General features: G+C 42.8%; 1 protein-coding gene across 1 annotated transcript in view; it reads left to right on the forward strand.

Annotated features, from left to right (window-relative positions):
• SLC1A1 (solute carrier family 1 member 1) overlaps positions 1 to 25538 on the forward strand; it is a 74642-nt gene that overhangs the window by 39654 nt on the left and 9450 nt on the right. Inside the window, exons 3-10 of the mRNA XM_004004350.5 lie at positions 12513 to 12605; positions 14360 to 14474; positions 15717 to 15759; positions 17166 to 17264; positions 20605 to 20789; positions 21889 to 21996; positions 23792 to 23914; positions 24509 to 24703. Coding sequence (XP_004004399.1) covers positions 12513 to 12605; positions 14360 to 14474; positions 15717 to 15759; positions 17166 to 17264; positions 20605 to 20789; positions 21889 to 21996; positions 23792 to 23914; positions 24509 to 24703 — 961 coding nt within the window. The remainder of the gene's footprint in view (positions 1 to 12512; positions 12606 to 14359; positions 14475 to 15716; positions 15760 to 17165; positions 17265 to 20604; positions 20790 to 21888; positions 21997 to 23791; positions 23915 to 24508; positions 24704 to 25538) is intronic.

Consider the following 25538-nt stretch of genomic DNA (forward strand, 5'->3'; position numbering starts at 1 on the left):
GAGTCATTCCATATGCCTCCCTGAAACAGGTTCCGTTTAATTCAGCAAACACTGGTTAACCGTGTGAAAACAAGCTAATCCTGTGAGGGACTGATGTTTCCTCCAGCCACCTGGTCGTGGACCTCAGGTCTCCTGCTGGTCCGTGAGTCCCTTGTTGGCAAGAAGGTATAAGAGGTGAAGATGCACATATCATTTGGCTGTACACCTTGCTGTTAGGCAGCTAAGAGCATCCACTATCAACTTCAGCTATGGGGGAAAAGTATGCTTGCTTTTCTTGAAACATTGGTTTTTGTTTGTTTGTTTGTTTTTAATATAGTTCAGTCTCTACGAAAACTGCCAATTCAAGATGATTATAAATTTAAAACTTCCTGCTGGAGCTTAAAATCATTCAGATTGAGAATGAACATCTTACCTCATTTGTACCATCTAGAACCACTGCATTCTGCCTGCATTCCAAGAAACACCTCCTTTATTTTTTCCCAACCTTGTTTGGGAACCAAGAAGATAATATGTCCTAAACAACTTTGCACACACAAATTAAATATTTCCCTGAGACCAGAAATTTTTGTTGCATTAGAACACAGCTGTTGAAGCCAGAAGACTTATTCTATTAATTGGTTTTCTACAGTGCCCTTTCTCCAAAGAAGGAAGGGACACATTGTGTACATAAGGGATGGAGTTCCCATAATGAATGTGCCACTTGTTGCCACAGTAACAAAGAGGAAAATGACAAGAGATAAATATCCCCTGCTTCAGTCTCTGACATAGTGAAGCCCAGAGAATTCACCATGAATGAGCTTTCCTTCTTCCTAAACCAGTACTAGACTGGTTCACAGCTCTGTTCAACTGAGTTTAAAAAAAAAAAAAAAAGTGAGACTCATATAGTTTAGTCACTTTTCCACAATTGCCTCTCTTTGTCAACCTAATATGAAAGCAAGTATTTTCACCATTTCTTTGGAACTTAATTCTTTATGATGGCTTCCATGTCACATAAGACATGTATTAAATAAATGTGTATATTTTTCTCCTGTTAAGAAAAAATGAGAAATCATGCAGGGATTCTAAAGAATCTCATAAGTTCAATACATGGATCTGGAAGACAGTCATTCATTCCTTCATATCTTCAATGTACCAGGCTGTATGCTGGGCACACAAGACACAAAGAGATGTCCAGTTCTTCAAAAAAAGGAGACTACATTTGCAATTCTCTGTGATAAGTCTTTCTGGGAATGAGGATGCAGGAAGGGACACTGGGTGGAGTTTTGAAGAAGAGAGAGGAATCAGATGAAGTGGCAGACATTCTGGACAGAAGAAAATAGAAGGCTCAGAATCTTGGGAGGACAGTGAGACTTTGACTGGAAGGCTGCAAACCTGGGGAGGAAGCAAGGGAATGGAAGGTGAGGGCATGGCTTCATGGGGTTTGTGCACCTTTCTGGGGATTCTGGGCATAAGCTTGTAGGCATGGGGAAAGAGGTTAAAGCAGTGACTCCCACCTGTGCCATTCTCGCCAAGGAATGCCCTGAACAAGCTTTCAGTGGAGAAGTATTGTTTAAAAGAAAATTCAGTACCACTCAAAGATGGTAAGGCAGACTTTATTCCAGACTGTCACAGTAGGTAGAGGGACCACTGCAATGGGGCTTTGCAGTGGAGGGAAGAGAGTAGGTTCAGGTCCAAATGAATGCAACATGAGGCAATGGGAAACGATGGCCAGTGACCTGGTAGCAGGATCAGTGGATGGAAAGTTACTGTGAAGAAACGTCAAAGGTAAGGGGGACTCTGGCTAAATCGACCTAACAGGATTTTTGGTGAAGACAGCCCAGGGTAATCAGATACCACCTCTGCACTATGACACAGTGCTATCATTATCCATAATATGTCATAGTGCATGGAAAGTGCTATTTTCTGTTTTCTCTGGGGAAGTAATGAACTTATTTTTAATCCTCATAGCAACCCAGTGAAAGTAAGTAGGAAGTTACCTCTATCTTTAGAGATGAGGAAACAGAAAGTTGAAGAGAGATTAAGCCAGTTTTCCAAGATAACACAGATCATAAGGGCAGCACCTAGGACTGCCCTCCAGCACCCAGGGGTGATGGATAATGAGGAGCCTGATTAGATATGGAGAGTGATCAGATATTGGGGGTTTGATCAAACTAACTTAGCAGGGTTCTTGCTAAAACTAGATTTTACTAGTTAGGCCTAGGAGAAAATTTTTTAATTTACTCTTTTTTGTCTGATACTATCAGAAGTTTCTAGACAGTCCCTACATTGGCATCAAACCTGCAGGGCCAATATTAGAATCAAGCCAAACCAGGTGAGTTCACACAGTGCATTCATTCTGGAAACGAAAACAATAGGATTGCTCTGCCTCACATGTTAAGTTTCCCAGCAAACAAGCAGCTTCAACCCAGAGACCCAGGTACCAATTTTGGGATAGAAAAAGTCTCTCTGAGCTGTTCGCTATCCCGATGTCAAAGCACAGGCTTTGAAGAGAGTAGCTGAGCTCCTCAGATCCTCTGAGGTGTGTTTAATGCTTATTGAACAAGAAACCTCCTATAAAAGCTCATTGGTTCTTATGATAAATTGGTCCCAAATACAAATAGCACTCTCCTTTATGATATTAAAAAAAAAATGTTAAAACAGCTGTTGGGTTGCTGAAGAAACAGGAGACTCACCTGCTGCTCCTTGACAGATTTTGAACATCAAATGTGAACCTGCTGACAAAGGCTGCGAGAGCCTTTAGTTTATTTTGCTGGAAACCAGTTTAATGTTGTTAACCTCACAGAATAGTCTGGGAGGTGACAGAACCTATTGAAAGGGACTTCTTTGTAAGAATGTCTCTTAAGAAAAACTGATGTCATAGGGGAAGCATGCACAGAAACATATTTTGCATGCTCTCCTCTGCCTTTTCTTTTTCCCTTTTAACATCCTAGGAGTATTAATCCAGGCTGCCCTGATCAACAGAGTGAGAGCATAGCCTGACCTCAGCCTTGTTTTTTCTGGGGAAGTAATGAACTCATTTTTTTAAATCCTCATAGCCATGCAGTGAAAATAAGGAGGAACTTACCTCTTTCTTTAGAGATGAGGGAACAGAAGTTGAAGGGAGATTAAGCCAGTTTTCCAAGATCACACAGATCATAAGGGCAGCACCTGGGACTGATGCAGACTCCCGAGCTCCATTCTGGAACCTTCTGCTGCCTGAGGACCAGAGCCTGGGAAGAGTTGCCTGGAGCCCGGTAGCCATATGTAGATGATTTGGTTATTCTTTCAGTCAACACATGTTCATGGAGTTCCTCCCATGTGCAGGCACTGGGTGAACATTGGTGACTAGGCAGATATCTAGGTCTCCTGCACTTGGGGTGCTTACAGTCTAATGAGAAAGACAGACATTAAATAAGGAGTGCATTAGTAGTACCTGTGAAACATGGTATGAATGGGATGCCAAGTGAGGAGAGCCTGATTCAGCCTGGAGACTCAGGGAAGGGCTCTGAGGAAAAGACTTAAAAGCAGTTGAAAGAAGAGGAGAGTGAGACAGTCCAGCAGAGGGAAGAGCCTAGGCAATGGCCTTGTTGGAGGGAGCTCGGTCGGCTCTAGAAGAGGGCTGGTGGACCCTACTGCAGGGCAGACAGGTGCCCTTCCCTCAGGGCCTTGTTAGCCTGGGTAAGGATTTCCTGTGTTATATTAAGTGCCAGTAGAAACTTGCACCTGCTTGTGAAATGGCCCGATTGATGTTTTAAAGAGATCTCCTTAGTGGCCACATGATTATGGAAGGGACAAACGAGTTAATACTTGTGAAGTGCCGTCCGTGTGCTCAGTGACACACTTCATTATTGATCATTTCATTCAGCAGTAATGGAGGCTATTGACTGAAATTCTGGTTACTGTCCTAGGCGTGCTCTAGATATTGTTTCTAACCCTCAGAACAGCTGTTGTGCAAGATGCCATGGTTCACTTTGCCCCTCATAGTTACCCTTTAGGAGGCAGTTCAGTTCAGTTCTGTCACTCAGTCATGTCCGACTCTCTGCGACCCCATGAATTGCAGCACGCCAGGCCTCCCTGTCCATCACCAACTCCCGGAGTTCACCCAAATACATGTCCATCGAGTCGGTGATGCCATCCAGCCATCTCATCCTTTGTTGTCCCCTTCTCCTCCTGCCCCCAATCCCTCCCAGCATCAAGAGTCTTTTCCAATGAGTCAACTCTTCGCATGAGGTGGCCAAAGTATTACAGTTTCAGCTTCAGCTTCAGCATCAGTCCTTCCAATGAACACCCAGGGCTGATCTCTTTAAAATGGACTGGTTGGATCTCCTTGCAGTCCAAGGGACTCTCAAGAGTCTTCTCCAATACCACAGTTCAAACGCATCAATTCTTCGGCGCTCAGCTTTCTTCATAGTCCAACCTTCACATCCATACATGACCACTGGAAAACTATAGCCTTGATTAGACGGACCTTTGTTGGCAAAGTAATGTCTCTGCTTTTCAATATGCTATCTAGGTTGGTCATAACTTTCCTTCCAAGGAGTAAGCATCTTTTAATTTCATGGCTGCAGTCACCATCTTCAGTGATTTTGGAGCCCCCCAAAATAAAGTCTGCCACTGTTTCCACTGTTTCCCCATCTATTTGCCATGAAGCGATGGGACCAGATGCCATGATCTTCATTTTCTGAATGTTGAGCTTTAAGCCAACTTTTTCGCTCTCCTCTCTCACTTTCATCAAGAGGCTTTTTAGTTCCTCTTCACTTTCTGCCATAGGCAGAGATGTTTTAAATCTCCATTTTATAGATGGGGAAACTGAGTCTGGGAGGAGAAGGCTGGGATTTGGGCCTAAGGTGTCCCACCAAAATCTGTGCTTGTCTCTCTCTATGCCAATGGCCTCTGCTGGTGACAGAGACAGGAGTCATCTGGATAAGAGGATGCCTCAGTGCAACAATGAGTTGCTTGGATGATGTGTCCATTCACAATTGTGAACATCATCAAATGCCAGACCGAAAAAAAAAAAAAAAAACTTCCAATAACAGAGTTAATTCTGACAACTTAATGGCAAGGTGGAGAGAGATTGTCACGAAATTTTGTTCTTTAGTGGGTGGTAGCTTAATCAGAGAGTTCTCAGAGGAGACTTTTACCCTCGGGTGTTTATTTTTAAAACATGCTATTGTTTAGCCCACGGCAACTTCTTCCTTTGCAGTGTTTTTATTAAAAAAAAAAAAAAATTCTAATAGATTGTTACTGCTTTGGTCAGGAGCCAGCACCCCAGTTCATCCAAGCCTCCTCCAGAGGTGAAAAAACAAGTGTGGTCCCTTAAAGAGCTAGCAGGTGCCCCTGAGTTCCTGGGACTGCTTGGAGTATATCTGTCTCTAGGCCACAGCCCAGCCTCAAAACTATCCCTAGATTTAAAAGACAATCCTGGACCCAGTGGTAACTGGACTTGTTAAAGAAAAGAAATTCAATGACACTTGTCAATTTGGGGAGGCAGACTTTTCCTAGGACCACATAGACAGTTGTAGGGACCACTGCAATGGGATTCTGCAGTGAAGGGGAGAGATTGGGCTCAACTCTGAATAGAGCATGAACAAGTGGGAATTTATAATTGAAAATTAGGTAGGGGTCGGTGGATGGACAACTCTTAAGAGAAAACATCAAGGGTAAGGGATTCTGGCTAACCTGACCCAACAAGATTCATGTTGAAGACAGGCCACAATAAATCAGAAATCATCTGGGAGACGGTGGAGGATAAGGAACCTGATCGTATACCAAGGGTAAGAGGTTCTTGCTAAAATTATTTTGCAAAGAAGTACACAGATGGGCCTAAGAGAAGACTTGGAAGCCTGACTAAAATGTGGCCAAGGAAAGAATCTTTGTCAGAATCCTGCTCATCTTTTTCTGCTCAGTTCAGATGCTCACTATTGCAAGTTGCTCCTGGGCACCTCAGCCTGGTGACACCTCTGGTTCCTCTGAAAGCCCATGGTACCTGTTCTCTGCACCAGTGCTTCACAGAGCATCCAGGTTTTAAAGTGGGTGGGAAAGATCTAGTTTTATAAATTTCCAATCCACATGGATCAATAATTTTTGTAAACTGTAACATAAATGAATTACTAGGAAAAGATAAAAACAAAAGACAAAGCGCTAGCCCTGTTTTTTGTTATTACACTCAACAGGCATAAAATTACTGTTCAGTTGTTATAAACATCTTTAAACACCCTTTGATCTCTGCAGATCCTGCCACACCAGCTTTGTGGTGTATTAGTGCGAAGTCCTTTCTCATTTGTAAATTCCTTAAGGGCAGTGTCAGTGCCCAGAATTGAGTTCTAAGAGTGGGCTGTAAGGAAAGGTGGTCCTCTAGACCTCATCAGGCACAAGGTGTGGATAAAAAGCAAGGAATCCAGGAGGGTCTTTAGAGTAAAACCCCAGGATAAAGCACAATGATGTTTCACTTGTTTGGGGCTAAGGTAGGCCCACCATCTGACCTCCCCACAGTAAATGAGGGGGACATGTGGCTAGGTGTGACTAAGGAATTACTTTTAAATTTTGTTTAATCTCAATTTAAATAGCCACATGAGGCTAATGGCTACCGTACTGGACATCAACACAATCTCTAGAGTGTCCAGCATTTCATGTGTGCTCAACAATGTTGAATGAACAGACTCAAGCTTAACTCCATTACAATAAACCAGGTAAACGATGAGGATAAACCAGATAAGCCATCATCTCCTGGCGTGCTTTTCCTTCCCCATGCTGACCATAGCGCTTTGAAGACTGAGGCTATTCTTTTCTTTCTCATTTTAAAGGTTTTTTAACTTCTAAAATAATTTTTAATTGTGGTAAGATATGTATAACATAAAATTTACCATTAAGCACATTCACATTGTTGCATAACCATCACTACCACCACCCATCTCCAGAACTCTTATCATCTTGCCAGCTGAAACTCTGTATCCATTAAATAGCTCCCCATTCTCCTTTATCAAGGGGGTCATATTCTTAACCACTGTGTTATACTAACTAAGATCATGGCATCTGGTCCCATCACTTCATGGCAGATAGATGGGGAAGCAGTGGCAGACTATTTTGGGGGGCTCCAAAATCAATGCAGATGGTGATTGCAGCCATGAAATTAAAAGATGCTTACTCCTTGGAAGGAAAGTTATGACCAACCTAGATAGCATATTGAAAAGCAGAGACATTACTTTGCCAACAAAGGTCCGTCTAATCAAGGCTATAGTTTTCCAGTGGTCATGTATGGATGTGAAAGTTGGACTGTGAAGAAAGCTGAGCACCGAAGAATTGATGCGTTTGAACTGTGGTGTTGGAGAAGACTCTTGAGAGTCCCTTGGACTGCAAGGAGATCCAACCAGTCCATTCTAAAGGAGATCAGTCCTGGGTGTTCATTGGAAGGACTGATGCTGAAGCTGAAACTGTAATACTTTGGCCACCTCATGCGAAGAGTTGACTCATTGGAAAAGACTCTGATGCTGGGAGGGATTGGGGGCAGGAGGAGAAGGGGACAACAGAGGATGAGATGGCTGAATGGCATCACTGACTAGATAGACATGAGTTTGGGTAAACTCCGGGAGTTGGTGATGGACAGGGAGGCCTGGCGTGCTGCGATTCATGGGGTCGCAAAGAGTCAGACATGACTGAGCGACTGAACTGAACTGAACTGACACTAACTTCATGCATGTGCTACAAAATTCTAGTCCAGCACTAGCCAGGTGCTGTGATGATGGAAATGTTCTCTCTGTATGTTGTCCATTGCAGTAGCCACCAGCTGCATGTCACAAATGAGCACTTGACATGTGGCTGGTGTGACAGGAACTGATGGAAAGGAGCTGTCTTCAGAGTCCAAGGTCTGGATTAAGTTACCGTTCAGAGAACAACATCTACTGAGCTAGACCACACACTCTCAACTGGAGCAATGTGGCCTTAAGGCAGCAGAAGCAAGTTTTTAGGGGTGGGCGGCAAGCTTACTCTTCTCATGTAAAGAGCATATGCTATGTGCTAAGTCACTTCAGTCGTGTCCAACTCTTAGCAACCCCATGGACTTTAGCCCACCAAGCTCCTCTGTCCACGGGTTTCTCCAGGCAAGAATACTGCAGTGGGTTGCCATTTCCTTCTCCAATGTAAAGAGCATATATATATATATACATATACATATATACACACACACACACATATATGTATATATACACATTTAGTATATGAACAGATGTACAGTTTGTGCTATTAAAATTTCATGGGGTGGCAATGAGCAAAAAATATCTAAAACAGTCTGGGAGGGGCAAGTCAGTTGGAGCACATAATAATGAGAAAAAAAAAAGAGAAACACTAAAATGCTAAATATGTTCTCACATGGAGGTCTGTTATGAGTGAAAAGCGTTCTTGTTTGCCACTCTGGGAACCATACCAAACTGCCCTGTGTGAGTGGTTTTTAGGGAGATTACCTGCCAAGTTCCTAAATCTCTAACATAGGAGATCTTTGAAATGGGCTCGCTTTGTAAGGAGCCATAAGAAGTGCAGTGGCCTTCCCACGTGGCACAGTGGTAAAGAACCCGCCTGCCAGTGCAGGAGGTGCAAGAGATGCGGGTTTGATCCCTGGGTCAGGAAGATCACCTGGAGAGAGAAATGGCAAGCCACTCCAGTATTCTTGCCTGGAAAATTCCATGGGCAGAGGAGCCTGGCAGCCTGCAGTCCCTGAGATCGCAGAGTCAGACAGAACTGAGCACACATACACACATAAGAAGTGTAGCTTTTTCTGTCACATGGAAGCATTTAGTACAAAATTCACAAAGCACCTTATTTAATGCACTGAGGATCCAGGAAAGAATACACCTCAGTCTTCAGAGCACTATGGTCAGCATGGGGAAGGAAAAGCACACCAGGAGATGATGGCTTATCTGGTTTATCCTCATTGTTTACCTGGTTTATTGTAATGGAGTTAAGCTTGAGTCTGTTCATTCAACATTGCTGAGCACGCATGAAATGCTGGACACTCTGGCGAGACCTAGAGATTGTGTTGATGTCCAGTACGGTAGCCATTAGCCTCATGTGGCTATTTAAATTGAGATTAAACAAAATTTAAAAGTAGCTCCTTAGTCACATGTCAACTGCTCCCTAGCCATCTGTAGCTGGTGACTACCGTAGTGGACAGCACAGAGAACATTTCTATCACCACAGGAAGGTCTACTGGGCAGCACTGATCTAGAATTTAGTAGCACATGGATAGACCCAGTGTGACATACATAGTGGTTAAGATCTGGCCTTTGGGGGTCAAACCAGCTCCACTGCTTGGCAGCTGTAGGACCCTGGCCTGTTACTTAGCCTTTCCAAGCCACAGTTTTCTCTGTAAAATGGGAGTAAGCATGCCAACCTGGTGGGGTTATAGTGAACATCAAAGGAGATGACACAACCCTCAGTCATTGTTCAATACACAGTGTCTATTGTCATTTTCATTATAATAATCATTATCATTGTTATTACTGGCAACTGGGTGGCTAGACTATCCATCCAAACATTTTATATTGATGTTAAGTTCAGTAATGTTCCTGTTATAGAGGTTTTCAAATATTGGACTGCCTCCGTGAATATGTTCCCTCCCTTTATGGCAGCCACACCCCATCCCATCCTCAACATCCTTGAGATGTTGAGAGTCTGGATTTTGGTGCCACCTTTGCCCTCAATCAGTGGTGGCTGGAAAGGTAGAAGGGTAGCTCTAGAGATGTGGAGAAGTATGACTGTTAATTTGAATGCATTTCTGATATATCCAGGAGATCTGTAGGACCTCAGTAGATTTGAGAAATGGGGAACAAAGTTCTTTCTGAAAGTAACTACAAGAGAGTTACTGTACTCGCAACAGCCAGGAACTGACTACTTTGGGGGCTGTATTTAAAGTATTTCCACCAAGAATCTCATTATTATATGAAGCCTTTTATTGCCATCTGGGACCTGGAATAAAAGCAGAGGCACCAGCCCGTGGCCGAATCATTAAGACAAATTAAGACATTTTAACATATGCTGGAAACAATTACCCACATAGATTTAATTTGTTTCACTGCTGGAAGAAAATCCTGAGAGGGCAGGAGACACATACCCAAGACAGTTCGGCAGCCACCCTGCGAATCTGTCACTTGTCGGCACCTTAGGGACTGGGAGATGCTTAAATTGGATGTTGAGCAAAGGACGATATATCTGAAAATACATCTTCCATTAGGTCATGGAGCAGGTGCTTGTACAGGTTACTTAAATATCTAGATTGGTAATTTTCTTTTTTTTTTTTAAACTACCATTATTATCATGAATAATCATTATAATTGTTTATCAAAATAATGAATAGAGCTCAAAATAGGAACATTTTATAATCAAATAATATACTTAGCAAGCTTATATATTTGCATCATTGTTTGCTCTTTTTTTTAAGAGATTGAAACTAAATATGAGCTAGTTCATTGGTTTCTGAGTTGTAGCTTTCAATATCTCTTTTGTTGTCATTTTATTTCACTATTTTTTTGTCATTATAGTTTCTTACAGAATTATTGTTTTTAATTGTCTGCACATTAGGAAAGAAAGTCTGCTCAGCACACCACATTCTTTTTCCCAGAGAAATAGAATCTTACCATCCAGCTTATTCTAGGGCGTGACTGTCGTAGTATGCTCACCATACAGTAATTGTGCAGTCTTGCTCTGGAGGTTGATGAATAAACCCTTAACAACATACTGGGGTGACTGCTAGAGGCCAGAGTGTCTTCCCTCAAAATATAACTTCAGAAGAAGCGATCAACAGCCAGAGGAATGGTGTGTTTCGAGTGAGAGATGTCTTTTTCTGTTGTCATCATCGTCATCATAGCTTCCTTACAGATTTTTCCCAAACGTCAACTATGTATGATTATATTTGAGGAGCGTAATCCCCTAGTCACTTAAAAAAAAATGGATAGGCCTTTTATAGCGTGAGGAGTGAATATAAAATCGACTTGTGTTTGCTGATAGCCTGCATGTTTACTACCTTTTCCTTGGGGCTGCCTTGTAGTAACCTCTTCATTTTTCCTGCTACCGTGCACTTCAGGGTAACAGTTATGGAGCAACTCATGCGTGTTGAAAACTCAGAAAATCATTTTCTGTGGTAATCATTTGATTCAAAATGTGATTCTCATTTTGGAAATCGGACAGGGTAGTCTGAAACTTCCAAATGACAACTTGCTGAAAGATGATTTGGTTGCTTCTCAACCCGGCTTCATGTATCACAGAAGCAGTCCAGTTAGAGAGATGCATCATTTGACCACATTTATATGAACATCTTTGATGGAGGGCAAAGGTTTCTAGCAAGCGGGGATATATGCTTTCCACCTCTGTATCTATCCTTGGCATTCCATACAACCACTGTAAGTCAAGTAACATTCAGTCATTTTTCTGACCATTTGAAACGAGGCAAAAGTGGTTCTTTCGCCCATCCAAAGACCTTTTGAAACTAGATCTAAACAATGTGGTCATAAGTTTCTTAGATGATTGGTGCCCTCAGAAATTTTTATTTATATCCCAATTTATTAAAACAAGGGTTTTAAGGAGTCTCATAATCAAAGCCATACAGAATATGGTTTTAAACATAAAAGCAATTTGAAAATCATGAAGAGAAGGAAATCTGCTAGCCAGGAAGGATAATGAAATGACGGTGCTTTATTATTGAATTTGGTCCTGCTATCGTCTAAAAATCCATCACTAAGGAGATGATTAAATACCTTATGGTACAGCCACATGACAGAAGATTATGTTGTCTTTAAAATTATCTACAGGGTGAATTTGTAACAGTAAGCAAAATGCTTATTGTATTTAGAAGAGAGAGGATTATAAACTATAAAACTATCTCAGCCCTGTTGACAAAAAATTGAGAAAAAAATATGGGAATAATATTCACCAGAATATTAACAATAGCTGATGACATGAAGTGATTTTTGTTTTCATCTTTATATTTTTTCCTTTCTTTAGATAATTGTAATGAACAGATATATTACTTGATAATCACACATAAAAGTTATCTTTTTAGTTGACTCTCAGATTCCTGAGAGAAAAGGCAGAAAGGGAAATGATCATGAGTTATACAATTTTTATTATGTGATGAAAGAACCTTCTCAGTTCTTTAAGGTAAACTTTCCCCTAATACCAAATCCCAAAAGAATGTCAAGTGATACAATGGTAAAGTTCTTAGAGCAGATGCCAAAGGGGAACTCCTTTTACTTGTCTCCTGACCACCCCTCTCACGAGCCACAGACACAGCAGTCACTTAAGAGCTGAGGTGGTGAGGATTTAGCCAGAGGGGATCTTGCCCCCTACTAGCCTTCAGTCTCTTAATTCTGCATTTGGAATATTGAAATGGTTCTTTCGCTCAATGCATTTATTCAAACAAAATGTGTGAGATAGGCCTAGCAGATAAATACATACTGCTCAGCTCTTTCCAAACCTTGAGGATTGAATTGCCACCAGTCCTGGAAATTTTTCTTCGAGTAATATAATTTGACTTCTCACCCTTTCAGGTGTTGCTACACTGGATTCCAACGTATCTGGAAAAATTGGTCTGCGTGCTGTCGTATATTATTTCTGTACCACTCTCATTGCCGTAATTTTAGGTAAGACTTATTTCTGAATCCTTTTTTTTTTTTTTCTGTATAATTGTGACTTTCCATTTAAAAGTAGTTGGTTTTTTTAAATGCACACTTTTTTAAAGATCAGAAGGTACAATTGTTAAACTGCTATGAAGCTGTTAGGCTTGAAGTCAGCACTAAACCTTTTATATGAACAAATATATTGGCTGAGTTTCAGCCATGGTACTGCTTATTAATGTCTCTAGTAAATAAACAGAAAGAGAAGGACAGTTCTGCACCTTATCCGGATCATTGGGTCGAAGAAAGTGAAGTAAAGAGCTACTCTTTAAACTTGATAAGTAGTCTATAATAGTAGGTTTGAGTATAATTATAAAGTATTTCCAGAAAGATAGCATTTCGGTACATTTCAAATTTTACATAGTACCCAGAGCTAACAGAAGTCTTGCCAAGTATAAATTTCACTTGAAAGAGGGAGACTGTTCTAATAAGCGACTGTGGTTGCTTATATACCTTTGACACTTTTGTGAAAAAAGTATGGTCCATCCTTTGTGACCTAGCATGACATTTTAGGAAGGATGCCCTGAGTGGTAAGAGAGGGGGGCAGTGTATTCAAATGTTGCAGCCAGCTTGACCCTTACAGCTCTGCTTTGATGAACTGAGGATGTGGTAAGATGTTAATGGTATTAGGCCAGGCAACCTAGGAGGCCCTGAACCCTGCCTTAAACCAAAACCACATTTCATTAGGCTCCTGAGGGAGGCCAACACAAAGAACAAAGCTGGGCTGATATCTTTTCTGCAACTCTGAGAGGGGAGCGTAGACCACACCCATTCATGGCCCCTGTATTGCCCAGTGACTCCTCCCATCAGCAAAACTAATGCATTCACACCCTTAAGTCCTGCCCCCTTGGAGGGGCATTTCTCTTTGAGAAGAGTGATAAGGGCATGGAGCCTTTTCTACACTCCCCTCCAGCCCATCAACCTGGTCTTTCCTAAAACCTCCCACCTCTACTTGGACACCTCAAGAGGAACCTATTAGCTCCAAAATGGTGCTTTCAGATTCTGTTTGTTTTTCTTTTTTGACCACACAACATGCAGGACCTTAGTTCCCTGGCCAGGGATTGAACCTGCATCCCCTGCAGCGGAATCATGAAGTCTTAATCACTGGACCTCCAGGGAAGTCCCAGATGCCCTCTGTTTAGACAGATTTTCTTTATAGCAAGACCAGCTTTCTCTCCTTAGAACTCCTGTTCTCATTGCATCCCAAAAGAGTCACACAGAACAACACTCCCTAACCCAAATCCTTTTGTAGGTTACACACAGCTTTTCAGATATTTGATGGCTTGTGGTATGACAGGAAGATAAGGCTTATTCTTTGTGACCCTCCAGAAAAATACCAGCATCTGTGGGTAAAAGTTACAGAAAGATGCTGAGTACCCTGTGTTGGAAAATAAGTCCTTCTCACCCCAACCCCTGCCGAGGCTGATCTCCTAAGCTAAAGAAGAAAAGAGCATTCTCATCAGCAAATGTTTCCAGAAGCAGTTCTGGAGTGCAGCCCCTCATTTTTTTAAAACACACAGGAAGAGTTCCTTCTGCTTCAGTTAGATGGGAAGTAATTAAGGCAGTAATTCTGCTGAGGTTCCTGCTGAGGCTCGGTGTTTTGGGTAGACTTCTCAGGGTCCCTATCCCAGTATTGCCTGGTACTCTAAGATGGATGCACAAGAGATATCAGGTGCCCTGGGAGATTCTTAATGCTCTGTGGGTGCTATCTTTGGTTACAGGTATCGTGCTGGTGGTGAGCATCAAGCCTGGTGTCACCCAGAAAGTGAATGAAATTGACAGGACAGGGAACACCCCTGAAGTTAGCACAGTGGATGCCATGTTAGACCTGATCAGGTGGGTGTCCGGCCAGCAGCGTGGCTTCATAGGCATACAGCCTTTGTGGTTGCACAGGGCCCCATGCTTGGTTTAATGTTCTGCTAATGCCATCTTGAAATTTTAACTGTACAGGAGAAACCCTCTTATCTGAAACAATCAGGGCTACAGATTGGTCAGTTAATTTTAAAAAACATCAGTTAAAGTAGAGAGTCATAAATATACACTACATATTTTGTTTATGCTTAAAACTTACATGCATTTATTTGCCTTTTTTTTTATTTTGGGCCAAGGTCATTTCTTTGTGTCAGTTGATTGTAATTTCATATTTCTGTTGCCTAGGCTGCCTTTATAAATGCATCATCTACAATTTCCAGGCTCAGTTTTCATGAAGTAGAGCAACAAAACCCTTAGAAATTGCAAGGAAAGCTGAAAGCTGAGTTCTTCCGGCTGTTCTTTTTATTTCAATTGTCTTCCCTTACCTAACACAACAACAGAAATTTTACTCACTTGCCTTGAATGAATTTCCAGGCATTCCAGCTTAGTTCTTATGGAAACTGCTCCTTCCTTTTCACACTCATATTGCATTTATTTACATAATATTTCATTCAATAATGACAATGATATTTGAAACTGGCATAAAGAATTTGGGAACAAGTGCAGTTGACTCTCATTTATTAAAACAGAAATGTGCAAAATATTAAAGAAGTCTCTTAACTGTGTATGTCCATCTGCTAGTACATATTTCACCAAGGATAAGCAACCGTGTTGGCTACTCAATGAATCAGTTAAGTGTGATGGTTAGTTAGGAGAGCTTTCTATCCCCTAACTGAAGCTCAGTAGGGAAAAAGAATCCAGTACTCTTGCCTGGAAAACCCCATGGATGGAGGAGCCTGGTAGGCTGTGGTCCATGGTGTTGTGAAGAGTCAGACATGACTGAGCAACTTCACTTTCCACTTTTCACTTTCACGCATTGGAGAAGGAAATGGCAACCCAATCCAGCGTTCTTGCCTGGAGAATCCCAGGGGTGGGGGAGCCTGGTGGGCTGACATCTATGGGATCACAGAGTCGGAGACGACTGAAGTGACTTAGCAGCAGCAGGGAAAAAGAAATCTCAAGGAAGCATTATGCAAAGGTGAGACCAAAACCAGAGTACTAATTCTATAGCATACTCATTTCCATCAGCGTATTAGGTGCAACAAAAACAAACAAACAAAAACCACTTTTGTCTTAATGTGATACTGCTTTTCATGTGTCCAACAGGAATATGTTCCCTGAGAACCTTGTCCAAGCCTGTTTTCAGCAGGTAAGAATAATGATTTTTGCCCTCAAGCTGTTCTGCTCTTCCTCCTTACCCATTAAGATTTTTTTTTTCTCCTATGACCTAAGAAATGGAAATCACTCATCAAAAATGGGCAATGTATTAATACCTATGAATGGAGAAATTTCAGGTGACCTGTCAACCCCAGTCTTTCCAGCCATAGCAGCATGCCTATCGTAGCTTACACTGCTCCCTTTTCCCTTAGACTTCATTTTTTACCCAAAAGGTTTCAACTGGAGCAAGTCAGGAACCTGTCAAATGAATGTTTTCAAATCTGGCTTCTAGTACGTAGTTTCGGAGAACCACTTTATATTTGTGAAGAAGCTCAGACTATCTGCAGATATAATGCAATTGGAAAAGGTAACCTCCACCCCCATGTTGGGAAATCAGTATGTGACCCGTGTGGGTGGTTAGTGTTCCTGGTATCTGGTCTTTTCTTTCATCAATACGTGCCCACTGCTGGCACTCTACAGAGCAATGTAACAAAGCCACTTTTTTTCCTTTAGGGAAGTTTCACAATCTCTTCACTTCATTTCCTTTAAGCCTTCTTCTCTTGTTTATCTATGTACTTTAAGACAGCTGAGTCTATCACAAGCTGCTGAATTCATTTACATAAATTACACAAACAGAGACCTCTATGTAGACCAACAAAAATGGCAATTAAATTGCTCCCTGCCAACCTCCAAGAGGCACAGAACCACCTCTATTTAGGGGGCGCATTTGCGGTTCAGCCACAGTGGTCACTTGTAAGGTTCATGGTGTTGGCAGAGCCTTGTAGGAGTAACATTTATGCCCAGTGTGATGATATACTAGCTCTTTCTTAAACCTCTCTGCTGAAGCTCAGCAGAATCAAACAGGTGAAGGAAGGGAATTCAACAGAAATCTCACTAGGGCTATAGTAATAGCCCTAAAGGGTCTATTGACTTTGGAACAACCATATAGTTCTTGATGTTTATTAAAGTCATGGTGACTACATTTAAAGTGATGAGGTGTTTTTTCCCCAGGTTAAAAATAATAAATGAATAAATAAATAGAAACAAAAATGATTGACAGGATTCCTGTAGAATCTATTAAAGGACCTAAAGATAAAACCTATGCTTTCTTCTACATTGTTGCTCCATTAATTGGTCCCTTACTGCAGAAGTGAGAGAACATTTTGACACCATTGAATGGTGGCTGTGGTGGTCAGGGGGTTGGATTTCTCAATCCCAGTTTTGCTTCCAAAGCCTCAGGGGTAGTACCATCCAAAACCAACACCGATAGAGGCCTCAGAGGTAGAAACTTTCAGTGACACTTATCTGGCCAAAGTAACATTCCTATGGTTTAACCTTAGGAGCTTAAAAATTATTTTTTTGTTTATTTCTTTGACCTTTCCCCCCTCCAACATGCAGTACAAAACCACACGTGAAGAAGTGAAGCTTTCTGAGGAGCCAGGGACAAACAGCACCGAAGCGTCTGTCACAGTCATCATGACAACTGCTATTTCCAAGGTACCACTTACATCCTTTCGTTTGCTCCCTTCCCCAGTAGGCAGGGACCAAGTCATGAGTGAGCAGGAGTTGGAAATAAGTAGATCCTCATTGTTCTCAGATCCCACATTTGTGAATTTGCCTATGTACTAAAATGCATTTGTAACCTGAAAATCAGTATGGTGCGGTCATTCACAGACACACTAGGAGTGGTGAAAAATGTAACTTGCCCATGCACATGTCCCAGCTGAGGTTGAACAAGGCTGTGTTCTGCCCTCTTGGTTCAGCAATTTGTTTGTTTCCTTTTTTATTGGAGTATAATTGCTTTACAACATCGTGTTGGTTTCTGCTGTACAACCAAGTGCATCAGCTATATGTATACGCACATCCCCTCCCTGGTTCAGCTCTAAATGGTAAAGATGTGTCCTTTGTGCGGCATGTCTTTGCCACATGTTTCTCAGTTTGGTGCATTAGCTTGGTAATTGCACTGTTTGAAATGTCTCCCAAGCATCACGCTGCACTGCTGGCTAGTTAGTGTTCCCAAATGCAAGAAGGCTGATGTTCCATATGAGAAAATACACATGTTAGAGAAGTCTCATTCAGGCAGGAGTTAAAGTGAGTTCAATGTTAATGATTAAACAATATATATTAAATAAGGTGTCTTTGAACTAAAACACAGAGAAAACAAGGTTTCATATTGATTATTTGACCAAAATGATGTGACTGTTGATTCCTAGGAACCTAATCCTCTGTTTCCCCTTATAATGAAGAGCAACTGAACCACACAGAGAAAAGAATGAGTCCTGTCACTTCTGTCTCTGCCACCCAGAGTTGAGTTGGGCATCTCTGGGAACATCGTTAGATTTGCAAGACCACATAAACGTGGAAAGCAGGCCTGCAGTTCCTTATTTAAAACTCTCTGCCCAAATGTGATTCTGAGTCCAGAGTTTTTCACTTTAGAAGGGCCAGGTGGTGTGTGTACTATATATTACACAACATCTTTTAAGTGAAATGCAACTAACTTACAAATTGGCTACAAAGTAAGAAAAATAGGCTATCTGTAGCCTCATCTCCAGAGAAGGCAGTGGCACCGCACTGCCGTACTCTTGAATGGAATATCCCATGGACGGAGGAGCATAGTAGGCTGCAGTCCATGGGATCACTACGAGTCAGACACAACTGAGCAACTTCACTTTCACTTTTCACTTTCATGCGCTGGAGGAGGAAATGGCAACCCACTCCAGTGTTCTTGCCTGGAGAATCCCAGGGGTGGGGGAGCCTGGCGGGCTGCCGTCTAAAGCGTCGCATAGAGTTGGACACGACTGCAGCGACTTAGCAGCAGCAGCAGCCTCATCTCAGTTCAGGAGAGGTTTTGCCACCAGGAGTTTGCCATAAACTTATCAATGGAATCAGTTGGCTCTGAGAACTTTTAGGATTTCATTGTTCAAGATTCTGGTGGTTTAGTCACTAGGTTGTGTCCACCTCTTGTGACCCCATGGACTGTAGCCTGCCAGGCTCCTCTGTCCATGGGATTCCCCAGGCAAGAAACCTGGAGTGGGTTGCCATTTCTTCCTCCAGCTGGAGATTAGATCAGGTTGGCCTGAAGTAGTACATTTATAGTAGTGTAGCAGATTTCTCCTGAATGTACTCTGCCTTCACTCAGGAAGGAAAAATTTAAGGGAAAAAAAAATGCAGTAGATTTAAGAGTTCACATTAAATAGGCCACAGTTAGCTCCCTCTTTTTTCCTACAGAAAGTACTCCATGACCTGGCTCATCCCTGGTTTCCCAGCTTACTTCTTGGTGAGCCCAATCTATTCTATCCAGATCCAACTCCTCAATAAACTCCTACTCTTGCTTCTTGATACGGTTCCACAGAGATTTTTCTGAGCACTCTCCATGGGCCAAGCTCTGATGGGCACTGAGATTATGACAGAGAAAAGGCACATGTGATATATGCTCTCATGTGAACAGTGATAAATATTACAGTTGGAAAGAACAGAATACTCCTTAATAGAATAGGGAGGTCTAAAGTAGTGTGGCGGCTGGATAGGATGAGTAGAGTTCAGAGACCTGGTATGTGGTGATAGCTGCCTTTCCTTGCCATTTTTCTGGAGTCTGCTTTCTAGATCTCTGCTTATCTCCTGGCTGCCTGCTCCTCGGGCCTGTCCTTCACTATCTTCACAGCCCACATTCATGTCTCCAGTCTCCACATGATGCCTGTAACTCATAGCTTAGCTGTGCCGTTAGTTACACACCATCTTGCTATCATTGGCTCATGTTTCTCACACTTAGTCTTGTCTATCCAGCTGCATTTTAAGACCTTACACTGTAGCCTGTGCAGTTAACACACTGCACGGGCTATAGCGTAAATATGCGTCTGATCACGTCAGATCATAAGTAAGAAATAATTGGTACCCCAGTGGCTCATCCACATAATTCCTTAGAAACCTAGTTTGCACCACTCAGAATATGTTATCTTCCTGTGAAATCTTTGTTAAGCTCATGCTGCACAACTAGGATTGGATTATCTCTTGGTATATCTCATGCTACTCGTGTGTGTGTGTGTGTGCACTCAGCTGTGTCCGACTCTTTGCGATCCCATGGACTGCAGCCCACAGAGGCTCCTCTGTCCATGAGATTTCTCCAGGCAAGAATACTGTTGTGGGTTGCCATTTCCTCTTCCAGGGGATCTTTCCGACCGGGGAATTGTACCCTCATCTCCTGTATTGGCAGCTGGATTCTTTACCACTGAGCCACCTGGAAAGTCCCCATGCTATTCTTACCTGGGATAAAATGAAGAAATGGTTCATAGTAGTAGATATCTGGTTAATTTTTATCTAAAATAAAATCCTATTGGTTATCTAAGGTTAGAGGTAGTAAAAAATGTTCCTGTGTTCACTATCAGGATAAAATAGATAGTAAAGTGTCCTAAAAATGTCTGCACTGGTAAATATTTTGAGCTTCCTGCATTATTAATTTGTATCTTTTTATGCAGACTCCTAATGTAACTACTAGTTAAAATAACTCTGCAAAGTGCCTAAAGTTATTAAAAATTTAAAACACCCCAGAATAAGAAATCTTCAAAAGAAATCTTCAAGTATAGATTCACTGAAAGAGAGGGGGAAAAAAAAAAAAAAACACTTCAAACTTCAGTGCCAGAGGTGGGGGCAGTAAAATTTGATACATGTGTAGGTGGTTGTTTGTTTTTTTTTTTTTTTTTTGGCTCCTAAACTTGTTGATCCTAAGTTGTTGCTAGGTCACTAGTTTGTTTGGCTATCATATCTTCCTGTTTCAGGGCCTATGCATTCTAACAAGATTATAATCACGCATCAATATTATTTTCTTGGTTTTGATCCACAGAACAAAACAAAGGAATACAAAGTCGTAGGCATGTATTCAGATGGCATAAATGTCCTGGGCTTAATCGTCTTTTGCCTCGTCTTTGGAATTGTCATTGGAAAAATGGGAGAAAGGGGACAGATTCTGGTGGATTTCTTCAATGCTCTGAGTGATGCAACCATGAAAATCGTTCAGATCATTATGTGGTGAGCAGACACACCGGTTAATGCCATCTTGCTTCCCCCGATGGCTGACCCTTCAAAACTAGAAGGAAAAGGTTTATGTTTCTCAACTCACCTCACCCTAGAGAGGGCAAGACACTACAGTATTAACTAATTCCATGTATTACTTAGGACTCAGGTCACTAATGAAAGTCTAGAGATCAGCCATTGTCTTTTCCGCCAAGGTCCTTGATCACATTGTAACCACGCAGCATTTATGTAAGAAAGAATTCTTAAAGGAGTGATTTGAAGGAGTTTTCCAGAACACAGGTTGCTTTCCTTATCAGGCTCCATGCAGAAGGAATACAGTAGGTACACATGGGCCCTAATACATCCAATGAAAGCTGCCATAGGTGAGCATAGCAGCTGCACCACCTGAGCATCTGCCCTGTGTCTGGAGATGCTGAGAAGTCCACCTTGCCTGGGAGACCTCTGCCCCACTTATCTCACAGCAAGTTGGTTCAGAGTATAGACCTTGACAGTGACAGTAAAGGGTTTAGTTATTTCAGTTAATGCTGCTGAACCTCAGCTTCATCATCTGTTAAAAAGGATAAATAAAGTCTACCCCTCGAGTTGGGAGAAGTACATTAAGTGAATGACACATGTGAAATACCTAACCCAACGCAAAGCATATAATGATAGCTCCACAGACAGAGCTATCACAACAGAGCTATTACATAACTAGCTCTGTTGCTGATCCCACTACCTGGGAAACAAGATGACTGTGTCTAGAAAGAGCCTAGAGGCCATGATTGGAGAGTCAAGCTAGAGAGAGACCTGCGGACACGAGTCAGCAGGGTGTATGTGCACAGGAGCAAGGCGTGGGCTAGGGACCAGAGTGCCCCTTATGGTGGCATAGGTGGGTAGAGATTACGGTGCACAGGGGTGCTGAAACCTATAGCCAGTGTAGTCCAGCTGGGCTGAAACTGAGACCTTAGCCTCACTGTGTATATCCTGTGCCCCTCCCAGCTAAGGGCACACCCCAAGCCGAGGTATATGCCCTGGCTTGTTTCTTTCCCAGCATTTCCACCCTGAGAAAATATTTGATGACAGAAGTATGTCTTTTCTTGTGCTTACTTTCTAGCTACATGCCGATTGGTATTTTGTTCCTGATTGCCGGGAAGATCATAGAAGTTGAAGACTGGGAAATATTCCGCAAACTGGGCCTTTACATGGCCACCGTCCTGAGTGGGTATGTCAGACTCAAGGGAAGACACTGAAACCTCATTTGAGCCAATGAGTTGCTGTTGAGAGGCCAGGTTTCAGTTGGTGAAACTGGCTTCTCTCCCTCAGGCAAGGAAAGATGAGGTTCAGAGATAAGAGAGCAGGGGAGAGAAGGGCTGCCCTTTAACAGCTGAACTGGAGGTGGATCACACTGTGCTAGTTTCCAGATCTTGGCAGAACAGCCTGGACCATGCTTTGCCACTGCCTCTATTAGCTGTGTTAAAATAATTTCTTAAGAGAAAAACCCACTGGTAGCCTCTCTTGGCCCTCTCCTGGCCTTCCCTTCTTCAAGGATGTAAACCAACCAAACAAGTAAGAACAGTCCCCATGTACCCTGAGCCTGAAAGAAATTAGGCAGGGCCTAAATTAAGTTGGACTGGAGCAAGCAGGAGTGGGATGGGTTCCAACCCTGTTGGGTAAGCACTGTCACACCCTACATCATAAGAGAGGGTGCTGGAGAATCTTCAGGTTGGTAGGAACTGTGCAAAGCAGGAGACAGCTGTGTGCATACTTCCTGTAGCACACGCACTGGTTCCTTGAGGGGAGATGCGGTGGGATAGGTTATGAATGGTGCCTCCAGATGTCGGTCCAGGAGCAGGATATGTCACATATGCTAAGAAATTTGGACCAGGGGAATGACTAACCATCATCAGTTTGACTCACAGAGGTCAATTCCCCCAAACACTCAACTGGAGGAATCAGCTCACCTGCTGGAACTCAGTTGCACTGGGGAATATCCACTGCATAGGATTTGGTTCTTAATCTGTTTTGACTAAAATCAGAGTCATGCTGGTCAGTGGAGACAAAGGCCAGAGTTAAATTCCAGGGCCCCGGTAGTAATGGAGGTGGGACCATCTGCCTTACTGGAGGCCAGGGGCTGTGTCCAGGCCATGGTATGGCTAAGATTTATTATGCTGAGCTATTTAATGAGAGGGTTCTGCTGGTTTCTGCCCCCATCAACCTATCTAGGTTCCTAACAGAAAACTAAGTCAGTTTCTCATAGTTCTAAGCCATAGGCTGTCTGTAAGATCCCTTTCTTGACCTCCAGGATCTATTTTTTTCAATGACCACTTCAGCTTCACATAACTGATCTGTAAACTCTAAGTTGCCATTTACATGGCATCTGCTGAATCAGTTTCATTTTTTAAGCCCTTTGGTTTGTGAAACGAGCAATAGTTTGGAATGTAGGAATGACAAAGAAAAGAGGGTCAGTCATGAAAGATGACTGTAGGAGAGCAGGGATAACTTCCCCCTTACAAACCCTGACTCCCCTCTTAGATGCTGGTGCTGTCCAGCTGGATAGCGGCGTGGTCCAGGTTGAGGACTGTGATAAGGACTATGGCCAGAGTCACCAAGGAGGGGAAGGTCAGCTGGACCTGGGAAGGTGAGGGAAGGCTTCCAGGAGGAGGGGGAGATTTCACTGAGTCTTAGAGGAGGAGTAAGGATTCAATAGCAGAAGGAAGTGAAAGCATGTTAGCATGCACAGCAGGAAAAGCAGGTACAGGGCTTGGCAGCATGACATAACTATTCTGTGAGCTCTGAGATGTGGACTCAGCTACTGGCTTAGCCACCAACTTTGACAAGATATTTGATTTGCTGAGTCTCCTTTTCCCCATGTGTTCCATGGAGACATATATTCCTGTCCTCTTTCTCGTTGGACCATAATGAAAGTTGGAATGATATCATGAGTAAAAATGCTATTTGGAAAAAAAAAATGAAGAGATAATATCATCTGTGAACCTGTTTCTCTCTCCCGTTTACAGGCTTGCAATCCACTCCATTATAATTCTCCCACTGATATATTTCATAATTGTACGAAAGAACCCTTTCCAGTTCGCCATGGGAATGGCTCAGGCTCTTCTGACAGCTCTCATGATCTCCTCCAGGTAAAGAGAAGAGGGTGTCTGGTGGACCACCACCTCCCTGGTGGTCCAGTGTTTAAGACTCCGTGCTTCCAATGCAGGGGGCCCAGGTTCAATTCCTGGTCAGAGAACTGGATCCCACATGCTGCAACTAAGAGGCCTGGCATGCTGCAGTGAAGATTGAAGAGCCTGCCTGTCAAAAAGACCCCACACAGCCAAATGAATAAGCAAATATTTTTTTAAAAAATTTTTTTAAAGAAGAGGGGTTTCTGGAAGAAATCTGTGAGCCAAGCCTTATCAAGTCTCACCTCACCTGATGAAGCTGGGGAGTTTTGTAGCTGCCTTTGAGAAATGATCTCCCCAGTTTCTGACCTTACACATATTTCTTCACCCTACTGGATATTTCTTGCCCTCTTGGCAGGGCCTGCAACCCAGGAGGGGGTTGTGTCATAGCTGGGGACAGTGACAAGCACAGCGACTTCTGATGCCTGGTCCTACCAAAAGTGCCGTCATGCTTTGAGCTCTCGATTTAGTTTCTAGAACTGAGGTATCACTTCAGGCAGGGATTGAGGACCAGCATTCCTAGGCCATCATATCTTTTCTCTTTTTATCACACAGTTCAGCAACACTGCCTGTCACTTTCCGCTGCGCTGAAGAGAAGAACCGGGTGGACAAGAGGATCACTAGATTTGTATTACCCGTTGGTGCTACGATCAACATGGATGGGACTGCACTCTATGAAGCGGTGGCGGCCGTGTTTATTGCGCAGTTGAATGATTTGGACTTGAGCGTTGGGCAGATCATCACTATCAGGTGGGGCATGAAGTCACACTCATTTTCATCTCTGTAACTGGAGTTGCTCTCAAGTAAAACTCATCTGTGGAGGGAGATCATGGATGGTCCAGCTGTAGACTTATTTTTGTGGTCTACAGAATCTCTTCCCAAGATTAAGTGCATCTGTATCACAAGTGGCAGGACTGGTACATAATACTGCATCAGGTCTGGGGAGCCAGGGAGTCTCTGTGTTCTCGGGCCAGTGCACCCACAAGGTGCTAGGCACAGAGCAGGTATCAAGGAATCAAGGTTGAATAAGGGGTAGTTCCAGCTTTTAAGGGGTAGATAAGTTGGGTATACAGATATCTAAATAAGTGGGCTTCCCTAGTCGCTCAGCTGGTAAAGAATCTGCCAGCAATGTGAGAGACCTGGGTTCTATCCCTGGCTTGGGAAGATCCCCTGGAGAAGGAAACGGCTACCCACTCCAGTATTCTGGCCTGGAGAATTCCATGGACTGTATAGTCCATGGGGTCGCAAAGAGTCAGACATGACTGAGAGACTTTCACTTCACTTCACTTCAAATTAGTGCTGAGTGATATGGTAAAGGCTGTAATAGAGGTTTAAATGTGGAACACAGAGGGCACCAAAGAGGAAGGGTTGGTCCACCTGGGAAGGTGAGGAAAAGCTTCCTGGAAGAGAGGAAAGTTTAGCTGAGTCTTAGAAGAGGAGGAAGTATTTGATAGAGGAAGTGGAGAGCATTTTGGATAAGAGGAATAGGCTGAACAGGGGTCTTGATGTAACCATGTCCTAGTTACACAATACAGATTATTTGGTGTGGCTAGCATAAAGAGTACGATGTGGAGAACACAGGCAG

The sequence above is a fragment of the Ovis aries genome, chromosome 2, assembly GCF_016772045.2.
Source record: "Ovis aries strain OAR_USU_Benz2616 breed Rambouillet chromosome 2, ARS-UI_Ramb_v3.0, whole genome shotgun sequence".
NCBI lineage: Eukaryota > Metazoa > Chordata > Mammalia > Artiodactyla > Bovidae > Ovis > Ovis aries.